Source organism: Vespa mandarinia, chromosome 7 (genome assembly GCF_050613455.1).
Source record: "Vespa mandarinia isolate Hongniang chromosome 7, ASM5061345v1, whole genome shotgun sequence".
Classification (NCBI taxonomy): domain Eukaryota; kingdom Metazoa; phylum Arthropoda; class Insecta; order Hymenoptera; family Vespidae; genus Vespa; species Vespa mandarinia.
The window spans coordinates 3,217,501-3,232,927 of NC_140816.1; the positions used below are offsets into that span (position 1 = coordinate 3,217,501).

The 15,427-nt window shown below is 31.6% G+C and overlaps 2 protein-coding genes across 10 annotated transcripts in view; one reads left to right on the forward strand and one right to left on the reverse strand.

Moving 5' to 3' along the window:
• The window catches only part of CAP (Cbl-associated protein), a 76,637-nt gene extending 71,196 nt beyond the window's left edge, over positions 1-5,441 (forward strand). The window contains exons 24-30 of the mRNA XM_085658400.1: positions 2,134-2,338; positions 2,665-2,923; positions 3,009-3,120; positions 3,281-3,403; positions 3,497-3,651; positions 3,734-3,813; positions 4,005-5,441. Of these exons, the coding sequence (XP_085514526.1) occupies positions 2,134-2,338; positions 2,665-2,923; positions 3,009-3,120; positions 3,281-3,403; positions 3,497-3,651; positions 3,734-3,813; positions 4,005-4,173 (1,103 nt within the window). The 3' untranslated portion in view covers positions 4,174-5,441. The remainder of the gene's footprint in view (positions 1-2,133; positions 2,339-2,664; positions 2,924-3,008; positions 3,121-3,280; positions 3,404-3,496; positions 3,652-3,733; positions 3,814-4,004) is intronic.
• A 1,313-nt stretch (positions 5,442-6,754) lies between these two features.
• LOC118440330 (A disintegrin and metalloproteinase with thrombospondin motifs 2) lies at positions 6,755-15,406 on the reverse strand. 9 transcript variants are annotated; one of them, XR_014982375.1, is made up of 17 exons: positions 14,942-15,406; positions 13,907-14,434; positions 12,603-12,896; positions 12,095-12,207; positions 11,299-11,391; positions 10,945-11,180; positions 10,597-10,749; positions 10,382-10,495; positions 10,147-10,279; positions 9,897-10,066; positions 9,493-9,796; positions 9,264-9,396; positions 8,517-8,782; positions 8,091-8,356; positions 7,374-7,809; positions 7,211-7,298; positions 6,755-7,124 (listed from the first exon to the last, which is right to left on the reverse strand). XR_014982375.1 is itself a non-coding variant. In XM_085658392.1 (14 exons), the coding sequence occupies exons 1-14, from the start codon at positions 14,424-14,426 to the stop codon at positions 7,584-7,586; spliced, it is 3,021 nt and encodes a 1,006-aa protein (XP_085514518.1). In that variant the 5' UTR covers positions 14,427-14,927; the 3' UTR covers positions 6,755-7,583. The 9 variants fall into 9 exon arrangements, 1 of the variants encoding a protein (XP_085514518.1); XR_014982372.1 differs by having other exon boundaries at positions 13,907-14,845; XR_014982374.1 differs by lacking the exon at positions 14,942-15,406 and adding an exon at positions 14,711-14,927.
• Between the last annotated feature and the right edge of the window lie 21 nt (positions 15,407-15,427).

Consider the following 15,427-nt stretch of genomic DNA (forward strand, 5'->3'; position numbering starts at 1 on the left):
CGACTCTCGGTGAACGGTACAAGAATGGATTTTGGAAATTCGATGAATTTGCGTGGTTCGATGAAACCGATTTGCGAGGAGGATAGAAAATATTATGCCTCGTGCGTTCAATTAAATGTTTTAAATGAAAATCGATTGTCTAGAAGTGGATCGAAAAGAATTCCGCCTCCTTTGGATTTGAGAAATGTTAATGAACGATACGAAATGATCGAAGAGTCTGATAGAAAGTATTTAAAAAATTATACCGTTGACGTAGCTTTACTTCAGGATTACGATCGACCAATCAAGTGTCAGCTGACAACTGTTATGGATGATTCGAATCAGACCAATGACAATTTTACAATCACCAAAAACAATGACGATTCATCTTATAAATCTATCATGAAAAAACCCGAGGAGAAGCCCACATTAGGAACGTTCAACAAATCTTTCAACGATCTTTCCTATTGGAAGGAATTACAATCTCCACAGCTTGTGAACAATTATAAGAATTCGATGATCGATCTGCATAATCAAAACGTTACTGTGAACGATCTAGCTCGATCTTCACGGGTCGTCGATCTAGACGCTTCGACGAACAGCGAAACCACGAGCCCTCTGGCCGATCACGTCAGACAGATCGGTGGACCGCACTCAGGAACCGGAAGCACGCTTCCCTCGGTCTACGGCCCGATTCCGTACAGTCAGTAAAAACGCACCCATACGTTTCCACGAACAATGAGTATATACATATGCATATGTACAATATATCTATCTTGTATCTTATGTATCAATCGTGTCGGCCTAATACCGTTATATCCATTAGTTTTTCGTTGATTCAGATTTTAATTTGAATTTTTAAATTTGCCACCGTACCTCGATAAAATTAATAATAAGAACGGGGAGAAAGAAACATACTGAAAAAAAAAGAAAAAAAAAAAAAAAAAAAATAAAAGTAAAGAAAAAAGCATTTCTCCGTCGTTCTTTTCGTCGTCGTGACTTTTCTTTTCTTTTCTTTACACTTATAAAAAAGTTATTTCACGATAAGAAATATATATCAAACTTTTGATTCGCGTGTTAAAACCATCGGCTTGGAATCTTTTATGTGGGAAACGCAAGTACTTTCTAAGATCGTTCTGAAACTTTTCTAGGCAAACTTCTATTAGATAATAACGTACATATATATGTTTACTTAGGACGTTCACAAGTTTTCTTTTTTTGCGATGAGAAAGAGCGAGTGTGTTATATCCTATATGTTAACTGCGCTTGCGCGAATAAGATATTCCCCGGCAAAATTGGCCAGTAGTGACGTTTGCTTTATCAGTCGCATCATCTCCGTGCATCCAAGCGAATGTACGCGTTAGCCGATTGACAGATTCGCATTTTCGTGTCATTGAACTTCGTGCCAGTTGACATAGACGATATATCGATTTGATTTCTCGAATGAAAATCGCTCGATAAAACGAAATGAAAATATTTTTACAACAACCCGTCGTCGAAACCGATTTAAAAAGTAAAGCGTAATATCTCGTTTCTATATCGATTTTATTAAAATTCATTTACTTTTCATGATCAATGTCAGTTTAATAAATTGGAATGTTTTAATCAAGGAAATAAGAAATGTTTTCGTCTTAAGGGCTTTCAGTTTCTACTTTTCTTCTTCTTCTTTTTTTTTTTTTTTTTTTTTTTTTTAATCATTGCTTTTCTTTTCTTTTTTATTTTTATTTTTGTTCTCGATATACTTACTATATGTAAATACATAAATGATCGCGAACGTTCAAATATTCATTTAAATATTTTCCTTATTTTAACTCATTCCTTTCTCATGACATAACGAAGCCATATGTTTCCGAGTTAACCGCTTAACAAGTTACGACCTTAAAGTAGGTCATTCTGGCGTTATCTTTTAGATCCGATTTTTTTTTCCTTGTTTTTTTTTTTTTTTTTTTTTTCATTCTTTTTCTTCCGCCATTAAATTCTTCCTCCACAAATTTGTCATGGGATAATAATATTATAATGTTAAAGTATAATTTACAATCGTAATTTGTCTAATAAAGGAACAATAAAAGAGGGATAAAAAGAAAACTGGAAATATAATTTATGTAACAACGAATCTGTAAAAATGATTTTAATTATTTAATCTTATGGAAATAGAATCTCCGAGGCGCTATGTGGAAGGCGAAGTAACGATTCATTATCGTTCGCCAGTACGCACAGAAGCGAAGGAGCCCTTGAGCGAGGAAGAACTTGCAAGAAGAAGCGCAGAAAATATGCGACGTGTTTATCAGGAAGAAAGACGTCGGAAATATCTTCAGGAATTGCACGATATAGATTCTAGAAGACATACGGACAATTTCATGTGAGTCAATATAAATATTTCATTGAGTAACATTTTTTTTTTAATGAGACGTCATGAATTTCGCATTTGCATAAAATTCTATACGATACTAAAAATAAACGCAGGTGTCAGGTAATTGAATATCGTACGAGTCTTACGATTTAGCATATATATATATATATATATATATATATATATATATATATATATACATATGTATGTTTTATATGGAATGTATTACAATATATAAAATTAATCGATTGTATTGATCTTTTATTTATTTATTTTTTTTTTTTCATTTATTTCTTTATTTATTTATTTCATTTTTCTTCTTTTTTTTTATTTAGACCGTCACAAAAATCACCGATTCCGTTAAATCGTTACGATGACTTCGTGGATGATCTTAGCCATAGAAGCAGATCACAGGAACAAACTCCGGAGCCACGATTACTGGCAAGAGCTCTTTACAATTTCGTTGGACAATCCTCTCGCGAATTGACTTTCCGTCGTGGAGATATAATTTTTGTTAGACGTCAGGTTGATAAAAATTGGTACGAGGGTGAACACAATGCAATGGTCGGTCTGTTTCCCTTTAACTACGTCGAGGTAATAACATGACCTAAATTAAAAGTTACGCAATACGGCAATAATTCATCGATCAATTTTTAACCGAACGTGCTTGTCCAAGCAGATTTTACCTTACGATGGAATGAGAACTACACCGAAGAAACCGTACGAAGGACAGGCACGCGCTAAGTTCAACTTCGTGGCGCAGACCAATCTGGAATTATCATTGGCCAAGGGTAAACTCATAAGTTTCTATTATCGTACTAATATACGAAAGATATTGATGTTTTTCTTGAAAATAACGATTGGTTCTTTTCTTGTTTCTTCTTTTTTTTATTCTTTTTTATTTTTTCTAATTTTTTTTTTTTTTTTTTTCTTTTCTTTTTTCTTTCTCAGGTGAACTTGTAGTTTTGACTAGAAGAGTTGACGAAAATTGGTACGAAGGACGAATCGGTAACAGAAAGGGAATATTCCCAATTTCTTATGTCGAAGTTATCAGTGAACCTGGACTTAGATCAGGTAAAATTTTATATAAAAATCTTTATTAAATTTGATTGACTACGAATCACGTTTCTTATTTATATAAAATTAAAAAAAATTTTTTTTCCTCAGAGACCCCAGTACAAAACAAACCAATCGCATCGCCGGCAGCGCATAGTCTTTTAGCCAATGGATCAGCTGGTGGGAAGATGAGTATGGGTCCTCATCATTATGTGCCGTCTATACCGGTTAACATGAACACAACACAGCCCCACTATAATTCACTGGTGAGCGAAAGTTTTCAATCGATTATTTAATCGTTTCTCTTATTTACATAATCAAATATATTTGTTATAATTTTAATTAAAGCCACGAATGGGAGGAAGCAAGCTGCAGGTATCTCATATCAACGAAACATTACATATAGACACGCACTCTGAACCAGTACCGTAAGTTTCTTTGTGAAAATTTTAATACACATTTCTATTAAAATACAATGGAGAGTTAGAGAGCGAGAATTAAAGAGTGAGTGAGCATGTGTATATACGTATGTGTATGTGCGTGTGAGAGAAAGAGAGAGAGAGAGAGAAAGTGAAAAGAAGAAAACGAAAGAATTAAATCGATTTGTTTAATTTGCCAGATATCGAGCACTGTATAACTACAGACCACAAAACGAGGACGAATTGGAGTTGAAGGAAGGCGACACGGTCTATGTAATGGAAAAATGTGACGATGGATGGTATGTTGGTTCTAGCCAAAGAACTGGCTATTTTGGCACCTTCCCAGGCAACTACGTCGAAAGATTATAAATTTGTATATTGGGAGAAAACATCAAGAGTTTCTAATAACCAAAGAACCGGCTATTACTATGTTGTATTAGAAAATGAACAATTTTCTTTCTCTTTTTTTTTTCTTTTTTTTTTTTTTTTTTTTTTTTTTTCATCATTCCTTCCGCCGGTTTATATCCCGAGCTTACAATAATGAGTGTGGTTATGCAGTTAGAAAGAAAAGAATTTAAAAAAATAAAAAACAAAAAAAAAAGAGCTAAACAAAACTAAAGGATAGGCTAGGAACAACACGACAGTCTTCCTTTATATTGTTTCAATGTGTATATAAATAATGTTCTTCCTACCGATCTAGTGAAAATTATAAGCAAATTGTTTGAATGCGAGTCGGCGGTAGTGGGGGGCAATAAAATTTTGCAAGAATATATATACACACATATATATGTATATATATATCGTATATACATATATCGTATACACATATATATGTATATATATATATGTATATATATATGTATATATATATATATATATATATATACTCTTGTATATCGAAGCCGTAACAATCACGCATACGTATAGGATTTGTAATGTCCGAATTTTACCAAAAAATTTAATCTCTTAGAAGCCTATTGAAAAAAAAGGGCATAAATGTAAGTAGTGTATAATAACGATTAATAATTTATTATGTTATGATACATTAACTTTATTCTTAATTATTATACGAAAAGAAAATGAGCACGAAAGAAATGTCCACTTTCTAATTAATTCTATGGTAAACTTTTTATTTAACGATATCAGCTAATTATATAGTAGAAATCGAAAGTGGTCATTTCTTTTGATATTTCTTTTATGTTTGTTTTCTTTTAAACGAGATCATTGTCGTCTCGGAACGACAAAATTGTTTCGCGTTTAAAATTTTGAAATTGTAATTTCGCGTATTTTATCGAAACGAGGAGTTTCCGTCGAGCCTACTTCCATGTAGTATCCGAAATACGCGCAAGTATGAAACAACGAATGCTTCGTTGAAAAAAAAAAAAAAATAAAAAATAAATAAATAAATAAAAATAAAAAAAACACTTGCGCCAATATCGAGTCTTTCGAATATCATAATAAAATTAAACGATATTTTAATCGAGTGTCATCTTAATTTACGAACAACGTCGCGCTCGTGCGACGATCGATTTTTCCACGATCGTACACGATGATCTCGAGGAATGGAAAAATGACGAAAAGAAAAAAAACAACAAAAATAAATTAAAAAAATAAAAAAAAAAGAAAAAAAAATAAAACGAACGACGATTGAGTTTTAACGATTTTAAGAGAAAAGATAAGAAAAAGGAAAAAAAAGAAAAAGGAAAAAGGAAAAAAAAATAACGAGAAAACTAAAGTCACCCTATAATTTCAAGATTATAGATAAAAACGATTCACGTTATTGTTACATTTGCAAGTATTTAAAAAGTAATGGCTTATCATTGAAAGTTTGCCTTCCCAAATTAATATTTTTGTAAAGATTATTTGTACCTAGAATATTATGTGTATATATAATAATATATATATATATATATACAAACGCGTACAGTTACGATACGTTCAGACATGATATATCAAATATAATATATTATATCCAAATATATCATATTATATAAGTAAACGATTCAGCGTATACACACGTGGCGTTATTATTACGAATCCATAAATATGAGCGTGTCCACGTATATATATACATACATACGTACATATATACAAGCATAAATACACGCTTACATATATACATAAACACGATACGTACATAATCACATGTAGACACGTTAAAAAACTGACAATTAATTTAACTATAAACAACCACAGATATCGTATAATATTCACAACTATTAATTAACTGCATGCAAGCACGACAATGATGTCGTTAATTTAGACGCCCCTTTGCCATGACAGTACGAGTTCTTTAACTTGTAAGCTTAGTTATATAAATGAAGGTAATTAAAGTTGGAAATCAGACAATACTTATTATTACGATATTATAAATCCATAGAGAAAAAGAGAGAGAAAGAGAGAGAGAGATAAAAAAGAAAAGAACAAATACCTAATAAGATCGATCATTCATAAAAAAAAAAGAAACGAATGATCGATAGATCTTTCCATAAAAACAAAAGAGGAGTGCTTTTCATGGTTTTTCGGAAAGTTCACGAGCTTCTAGTCAGTAGCATATCTTTTACTGGCTTTTTCTGTACGTCTACATTTTACCTTTTACACGTCTCTTTAAATCAGGTTAATATATATATATATATATATATATATATATATATATATATATATATTCAATTAACATATCGAATTGATGTCAGATAAGTACAAGAATACATTTCGTGTCCGAATGTACGAGACGATTTAATTGATCAAGCTAAACGAAGTTTTTATTTACTTAATAAGAAATCTTTCGTCAAAAAACAAAAAAAAATATATATAAGAGAGATTGGTATATATATATATATATAGCGAACGCGTTGTTTTCATTCATTTTAGATGAGGATTGGGGGAAAAAATGATTCGATAGTAAAAAAGAGAAAAAAAAACGATAGAAAAAGAAAATAGTAAAGAACGATCTGAGGTAAATATTTTTATTGTAGTGTATATTTCTCATTATATGTAACGCTATAACATCTTGCTTATATGAGATTTCGTTTTATTAAATCTTTCATTTGCACCAACGATGTTATCATTATGTATACTTTGGATACGAATAAAACCTAGTCCATTATTGACGTTAATCATTTAAGCCAACGATTCAAGATAGTATACAGAATGAAATTCATATTTAAACGCATTATAGTAAAAAAAAAAAAAAAGGAATAAAAACCCTTAAGAATAGATTATTTTATGAAAAAAAAAAAAAAGAAAAAAAATGATCTTTACGTTGCATTATATTATGGTTCCTCTTGATCACAGTTCTGATTTTTAGACGGATATGAATCCTATAAAAATTAACAATTGATTTAATATTTGTCGAAAAAAAAAAAAATAGATTATGTCTACTCAATCCTACTTTGTAAATACTTACGAAAACTTAGTCTACGATTATTCCTTCCCTTTCTGAATGAAATATCCTTTTGCGTATATGTAATTGTCAAGGTCAAGTGATGTCACAACTGCAATAGATAAATAATGTTAACTTATTAAATGACATCGATTTTTATAAAAATTCCTGTAAACATTCGAATTACCTGATGTATTCTTCATTAATCGTTGTTTCTAAAACCATATATATGTACCAACTAGATACTATCTGCGTTATAAGAACAAGCAGTTGAATTCTCTGAATTCTCCTAAATCGCGATTCTCGTAACACAAGAAAAAAAAAAAAGAAAAAAAAAATAAAAGAAAGAAAGAAAAAAGAAAAAAGAATCGAATCTAAAATATTACTATCAACAATTTTAACAGGCTATCCTATTACATTCTTGCTCAATGATTGGTCGTTGATGATCCACACATAAAGAAGGTCTCAATATAATCCTATAAGCTTCCAATTCATTACTACTAATTATTTCACTCTCATTATAGGAAGAACGTACGCAATGAAGTTGGCGTGTTTGAATACCAAAATGTCCACAGGTAACAGAACATGTTTCCCATGGTCCTGGTAACCACTTGTAATCGCAACTAGAAAATTATTCGTTTTAAATAAATTCATCATTTATAAATTAATTAATAATTATCTATGTATCTATAAATGTTTATATATTATAGACCGATTGATTAATATATTGACGATTATGAATAACAAAAACATTGACAATAATAAATTTTAACGTTGGCTCTTTTTAAATGATTTTGCTATTATCAATAAATTATGAGCTACTATAATCTGCTCATCATTCATAATCCCTTTATTTATCATTAAATCTATAACATATATATATATATTGTACGTTAATATTTACCTTTGTATGTTACAGGTTTCCATTTTTAAGAAAGGCTTGGAAAGAAATGCACATTTCCTTCTGGAAACGATTCTTCCAGTTTTATCATCCTTACAAACAATCATTTTCCTGCGTATTCCTCCTCCACAGCTGACAGAACAAAAATTCCACCCACCCACTGACCATAGATATCGTTTGTCTGTATTTCTTTCATTATGATTTATGGAATACCGTGAAGATACAGCGATCGATGTACCTGATTTGACGACATCTGTCGGTACTACGAACTGTATAAAATGATGAAAATCAGAAAGAAAAGGAAAAAAAAGGAAGAAAAAGAAAAAACAATAAGAACATCTGTTCCAATACTTTCGTAAAGTATAATACTGATCGTAAATTTCGTTTGAAAAAGAAAATGAAAAAGGATATTCAATTATTTTTTTATACCGATACGATGACATCATCCAGAGCTATCCCTCTCGTCTTTATGGCATATTTGTTATTACTAATTATTTGAATACGAAAAGCAATACCCTCGACTGCCAATAACTCATGACCTTTTGTATTAAAATCGTTTACTTTGTGCCGCCGTCTTTTTCCATCCATTATAACAAAAGTTGTACTAATTTTATCGGTAAACGATGTTTTCATTATAGTAACATTCACTGCCATGTTAATACCATTGCGTGGTAATACAGCTACACGTGTCATTGCTGCAAGTAGATATTTGCTCTTATATATATATATATATTTTTTTTTTTTCTTTATTTTTAACTGTAAAAGCCAACGAAATTAATGTCAACGATAATTTATTATTATTTAAAACGTGTTAAATTAAATATTAATTTGTTCATCATAGCTCGTTATTTTCAATAATATTTATGGATTATTTTAAACAATAGAGCTATTATTCGATTCAATGTAAATATTTATTTTCAGGAAACAATTTCGTACGTTCAAACAAATGATTGAATCGAATTACTAATTGATTATCTTTAGGATAGGAAGATATTGAGTTTGGGAATTTTGTGTGGACGATATATCTCATAAGATCTAACTCTTAGCGAATAGTAAACTAATTATTCATGTTTCTCGGTCACTTGGAGTGAAACTTGTAGTATTCTCTCTCTCTCTCTCTCTCACACACACTCTCTTGGTGAAAATTCAATTTTAACCAGAGTTACCATAACTAACCTCGGCGAAGTTTACGTTGAAACTTGTTGACAACATGGTCGCAATCAGTATCATTGCCATTGCAAGTACCACAACTATCCAAAATCTTTTCCGAATTGAAAACATTATCGCAACCCATTCTCCTACATTCACCCTAAAAAAGAAAAGGAATATTAATTCGTTATTTCGAAATTCACACAGTTTGTCCTTCCTCGATCTCTGATAGATAATGAAAGTTTCCCTTCGTTACCTGAATACAAATATCCGTAGAACCGTAGGAACAAGGAGTGCCATTCATTAGGTTCTTCCCGCTATAAAAAATTTCTCCGGTCTCTCTGCTACGGCAAATCAATCGGCATTTTAACTCATGTTCCTCGGGCTCGTAAGCCAACCAGGTCATATTTACTTTAGATGATATTTCTTTATAATCTAAAATACCGATCAGTCTTGAACATTGCTGAGCACGAAGGTCAACATTCGTCGTGCATTTAGCTGACTCGCAAATTTTGCAATCGTCGCTCGGACCGATACAATATTTCCCACCGTATGCTGGTCTACAATAACGTGATCGTTTATTTATTTTTTCTTTTTTAATTCAAAAAAAAAAAATAAAAAAAAAAGAAAGAAAAACATATGCACGATAAATCCGTTTACCGTGGATTGTTGCACGAACGTAATCTACATTGGATACCAATGCCACATGTCCTGGTACATTTGTTCCAAGAGCTCCAAGCACTCCATCCTCCATTTCTTGGATTATAAAATAGTGGCTCTAAGTTCGATCTTTCCCGGTCCATGGATTCGCAGCGGCCGTTTATACACCACTGTAAAAATTAATTATCCTAATTGTAATATATAGATAAGCAATAGGTTATAATTAAACTTTGTTATACGTTTATCTTACTTTATTTTTTCCACAAAGAGTACCTTCCATCGGTGGTCCCTTTTTAGTTTTGCAAGCTTGAGAAATATTAGAATTGCCACACCATAAACGTGAACATGGTTCACGAATTTCAAAACTTTTACAAAGGTGATAACTAACGAATGAACGCAAGATTAAAAAGTTGATCGATATATTTTCATAGTTGTTTCTTTGTTTCTTTTTTTTTTTGTTTTCTTTTATATTAATGTTAACTTACCCTTGACCAAATTCCACTCGACATTGTTCATCCATTGTAAACATTTCTTGTATGTTTATATTCAATCGTGTAGTGTTATTGTCATTCGGTCGATTCAATAAACAGGACCACTGTCTAGAATAGTCGAGTCGATTCATTAGTTTGTGGGATGTTACAGTGTGAGGTACTGTGTATATTACGCTGAACAATAAGAAATAAGTAATTTACAACGTTACTTGACTTTTCGATGGAATTCTTTCTTGGAACATGTAGACCAATAAAAATGATGAAAGGTCGCAGCTACCATAGGAGCCATTACGCTACCAAGAGATGCTTCTTCGACGCAAAAATTTCCAGCGGTTTTATCGCCATCATGAGTCAAGCCTAAGCTATTTATGCATGTATGTAAAAAATCATTTTTAATTTGTCTTACTTTGTTTTCTTTTTTTTTTTTTCTTTTTTTTTTCTTTAAAAAACAGATAGAAACCAATAGGTTTTAATTAATTGTATATATACATATATACATATTTCTTTATATAAAAGATATTTTTATAAATCTTTCGAATGATAATAATTTTACTAACATGTGCGCTACTTCGTGAGCTATGATAAAAGCACTTGTTAAACCTTCGTCTCGATTCAAAGTACAAGATCTCGCAGGATTGCAAACTCCCGATACAGGAGCATATCCTGAAGGACCACCGATGTCCAAACGAGTTAGCCATATTGCTATGTCGTGACTGTCCTTTGATAAGGACAAGAGCTTTCGATTCCACTTGTTGACATTCTCTAACGATCTCTTCGAGTTACCATCTTGAATCTACGTATGGAATACTGATATCGTTAGAATTCAATATGATCGATATATATACACATATATAATTAACATTTCGAGAATATATTAAGTAGAAGAACCATTCAAATTTAAATGATCTTACCAAACTGTCCTTTTTTTCCTTATAAAGGATTACACGAGCAACAACGAGAATCATATTCGAGTCGAGAGAAGGATCTCTAAAAATGGCACTGACCTGAAAAATTTTTTCCATTTTAAAATATCGAACGTTTACTGTCAATTTATTTTTTTTATTTTTGAATTATTAAAAGATGATAAAAATAAGAGTCGCATTTCAATGTTTGTATATCTCTCTTATAAACTCGATCATATATAATCGACAGTTTTTTTTTTTTTTTTTTTTTTTTTTTTTAATAAAAATTAAAAGTTTTCTTTAGCCATATCATAATCCTATCTGTCTCTCCTTAAGCTTTTCAGTAAGTAAATTGCTAATTAATACGGGGAATTACGTTTCGCTTAAACTCGTTTCTACTTTCGTCGTAAAATCGAAGATAAAAACTGAAAAGTTTTGAACGTTTATGGAGCTTCGTTTGTAGAGTTCATTCAAAGAGATAAATCGAATGGCAATTAAATACAAATTGATCACATTCCTCGTCTGGTCAAAGTAGTATTACGATTTTGTAGGCATTTTAATCGTTGGAATGAGAAATGAAAAATAAAAAAAGATAAAGATAAAAATAAAAGGAAAAGAAAAAGAAAAAAGAAGAAAGAAAAAATGAATAATTAATAATTAATGAAATTATTTATGATGAAATTTATATTTTCTTACAGATGATACATCCATGCCTCTTTGTATCGTTAACAATATTCAATACGGAAAAACGTGAAATATCTGAAAAGGAAAAGAAATAAAATAACACTATGTAATGTTTACTCACAATATTGAGTAATGCCAGAACGTATTGTTGAACACGTGGACCGTGAAACTCAATGACGGAATAATCTACAGCAATCGCAACCTCCAACCATCGTCGTGGCAGTTGTTTCCTTTCTACGTCAATGGGTTATAATAAAATATCGTTATAATTATTTGTAACGCAATTATATGAAACATAGTGATATTTATTAAACCATCTTGATATTGGAATTTTCAATCGACTAATTTCAATGAAGTGATAATTGAAACGACGTTATAAAATGCCGCATATTAATTGTTTCCCACAAAAGAATGAATTTTATATAGGTCGATTATTCAAACAACCATTTAATTAATTAATTAATTAATTAATTAATTAATTAATTAATTTTTTGATTGATTAATTAAGTAATTAATTATGTTGTGGAAAACAAAGTGCAAGAAAAGAGAGAGAGAGAGAGAGAGAGAGAGAGAGAGAATGAGAGTGAGAAAAAAAGAAAGAGAAAAAAAAGGGAAAAAGTTTCATATACTCGGTACTTTGCTTCTGCTCCAAGATGGATTAGAAAAATAACCGACATCTTCGGGATCATTTTTTTGTAACAATCGTTCGATCATAACGTCCTCATCCTTTTTCAAGAAATCCTCATTATCCCCAACACCGAGATCAAAATTTTCCATATCAAAGACATCTCCGGTGAGATTATAAAATCCATTATTACTTTTAATGTTTGGAATTTCTCGTTTCAATCGTCTTGTAAAATTTCTTGATTCATCCTTTTTCTTGGTATAATACAAAGGGAAAATTTCGATCGATGGACCAAAATCTGAAAGAAGAAAAAATAATTTTAAGGAGGAAAAAAAAAGTTAGGTAGAAAGAGAGAGAGAGTCAGACTAAGAGAGAGAGAGAGAGAGAGAGAGAGAGAGAGAGAGAGAAATCCTTCGATCCTGTACGGAGTAATACGATTTATATTTACGTTGTAAATAGACATCATAATGAAATGTATATACATTCCTACGAATGTATTTGTATATAAAGTGAAAGAGAAGATAGAGAGAGAGAGAGAGAGAGAGAGGGAGAGAGAGAGAAATGATAAAAAGAAAGAGAAGGAAAGAGAGAGAGAGAGAGAGAGGGAAGTGAGAAAAAGAGAAAGAGAGAGAGAGAGATAGGAACTGGGTCATAGCACATGTTTGTCGTAGCATGGCAGGTGGAGAGGATCTATAACGTTTTACTAAGAATACAAGAGCTACTGGTGGACACGTATAGGACGTAGCATACAAATGTTAATACCGATGCAACGTTGGGAAACTATATAAACACTCGATCTTTCGTTCGAATCTATCTGCAACAATTCCTAGATACGTTAACGTGGGTGTGCCGGTATATTATAGGGGAATGTCAATTGAAATAACGTTTTAACTTTTTCTTTTTTTTCTCTCTTTCTCTCTCTTTCTCTCTCTCTCTCTCTCTCTCTCTCTCTCTCTCTCTCTCTCTCTCTCTCTTTATAACATGCATATAACTTTGAAATTAAAAAACTTTTATATAACTACACATATATATATATGTATATATATATGTATTGTTAAGATTTTATTTAATTTTTTTCATTGTAAAATAAATTATTAATACATATCCAAAGATTAATATTTATTGAATCTACGTTAGAGTATTTATACTGTAAATTATAAATATATATATATATTATAGAAATGTTCTTTTAATAATTAAAACGAAAGATATTTTTTAATGAATGAATATGAATAAAATCTTTATAACGTTACGCTCGTTTGTAATAGCTGTTTCAAAAGTACATTCGTATTAAAAATGTTTTCTTACTTCTCGACGATTTCCTCGATGACGACCACCATCCGGTATTATTCGATTCGTAAAATATATGCCGGCCATTTGTCAATGGTTCAATGAAGTAGGATCTACCGTCGACAATGACAAATCCATAAATTTCATCCAAACAAATCGTTAGAACAACAGACGAAATATTTTCATTGTTTTCGACGATTCCATGTCTTAGATCACAGTCGAAATTTTTATTGAAATATTTTCCTCCTCGTGAATGAAGATCCTTCGAAAGTATTAATCGATCATTGATCGTAGTTCTCAACGTCCAATTTTTAATAATAACGTTGATCGTCGTTTCCTCCTGTAGATTCCTCGAATGATTTTCGAATGGTAATCGATGATCACGTAACGATGAGGATAGATTATCCGTTATTATTCTCGGATAAATGATCTCATATTCGATGAAACTTTGAATGAGCTCGTCGACGCGCGATTTACAGGCTATCGTACCGAGCAACCAGGTCGTTACTAGTAAACTCGAGAGTTTCGATTGTGGCATGCTTGCACCTTGTCACATTAATTAAATTCCGTACGGTTGCTTTCGCACAGACTCGCTCTCTCTCTCTCTCTCTCCTTCTCTCTCTTTCTCTCTCTTTCTCTCTCTTTCTCTCCCTCTATCTCTATCTCTATCTCTCTCCGTGGCACTTGAAACGCATGATAAAATTTTACGTATACCTATACACCCACGAGAAAGAGAAAGAGAGAAAAAGAGAGAGAAAGAGAAAGAGAGAGAGAGAAAAAAAGAGAGAATAAGAGAGAAACATAGAAAATCAGAATTTATACGGGCAAATCGTTTTTCCACTGGCTAAACGCTCGCGCGTTATGTCGGAAACACTCGAACGTTTAATAATTTCAACTACACTCCTTTCGCCACTCGACTCTTTATACGCTCGCACTCGTTAAACTTTGGCCGAAGTACTAGTTGTTGAATAAAGCGAATTACGGTGAATATTAACGAGCGTGTACCAACGACATCGAATAGTATGTATTATATACACACACACACATACTCACATATATATGTATATATATGTATATATATATAAAGTCAGTCAATTTTACAAAACGTTAACACATACGAATAGAATGACTTTGACGGCAATGACAACAACTGACACTGGATGACAATGAATGATACGATATGACGTATCAGATCTATCAAATCTTAACGGGTGAAATCATTCTTCGTTAAAATTGTTCTCGGTAGAGGAAACAAGTGGAGTCATGGATCATATAGGATATTCTTTCAATAGTTTTTCAAACGATTTCAATGGAAAATCTCCGGATATAATTTATGGGAGGGGAAAAAATAAATAAAAAAAAAAAATAAATAAAAAAAAATAGAGCGAGAGAAAGAGAGAGAGAAATAGGAAATCGTAATTTGTGATAACTACGACTTGGAAACATCGCTGGATTAAACTAAAGGAGGAAATTCTTTCTAATTAAGGTCTAATCAAAAGTGCATTCGTTTGGTACGCGATACGCGTTGCAACTGGCGAG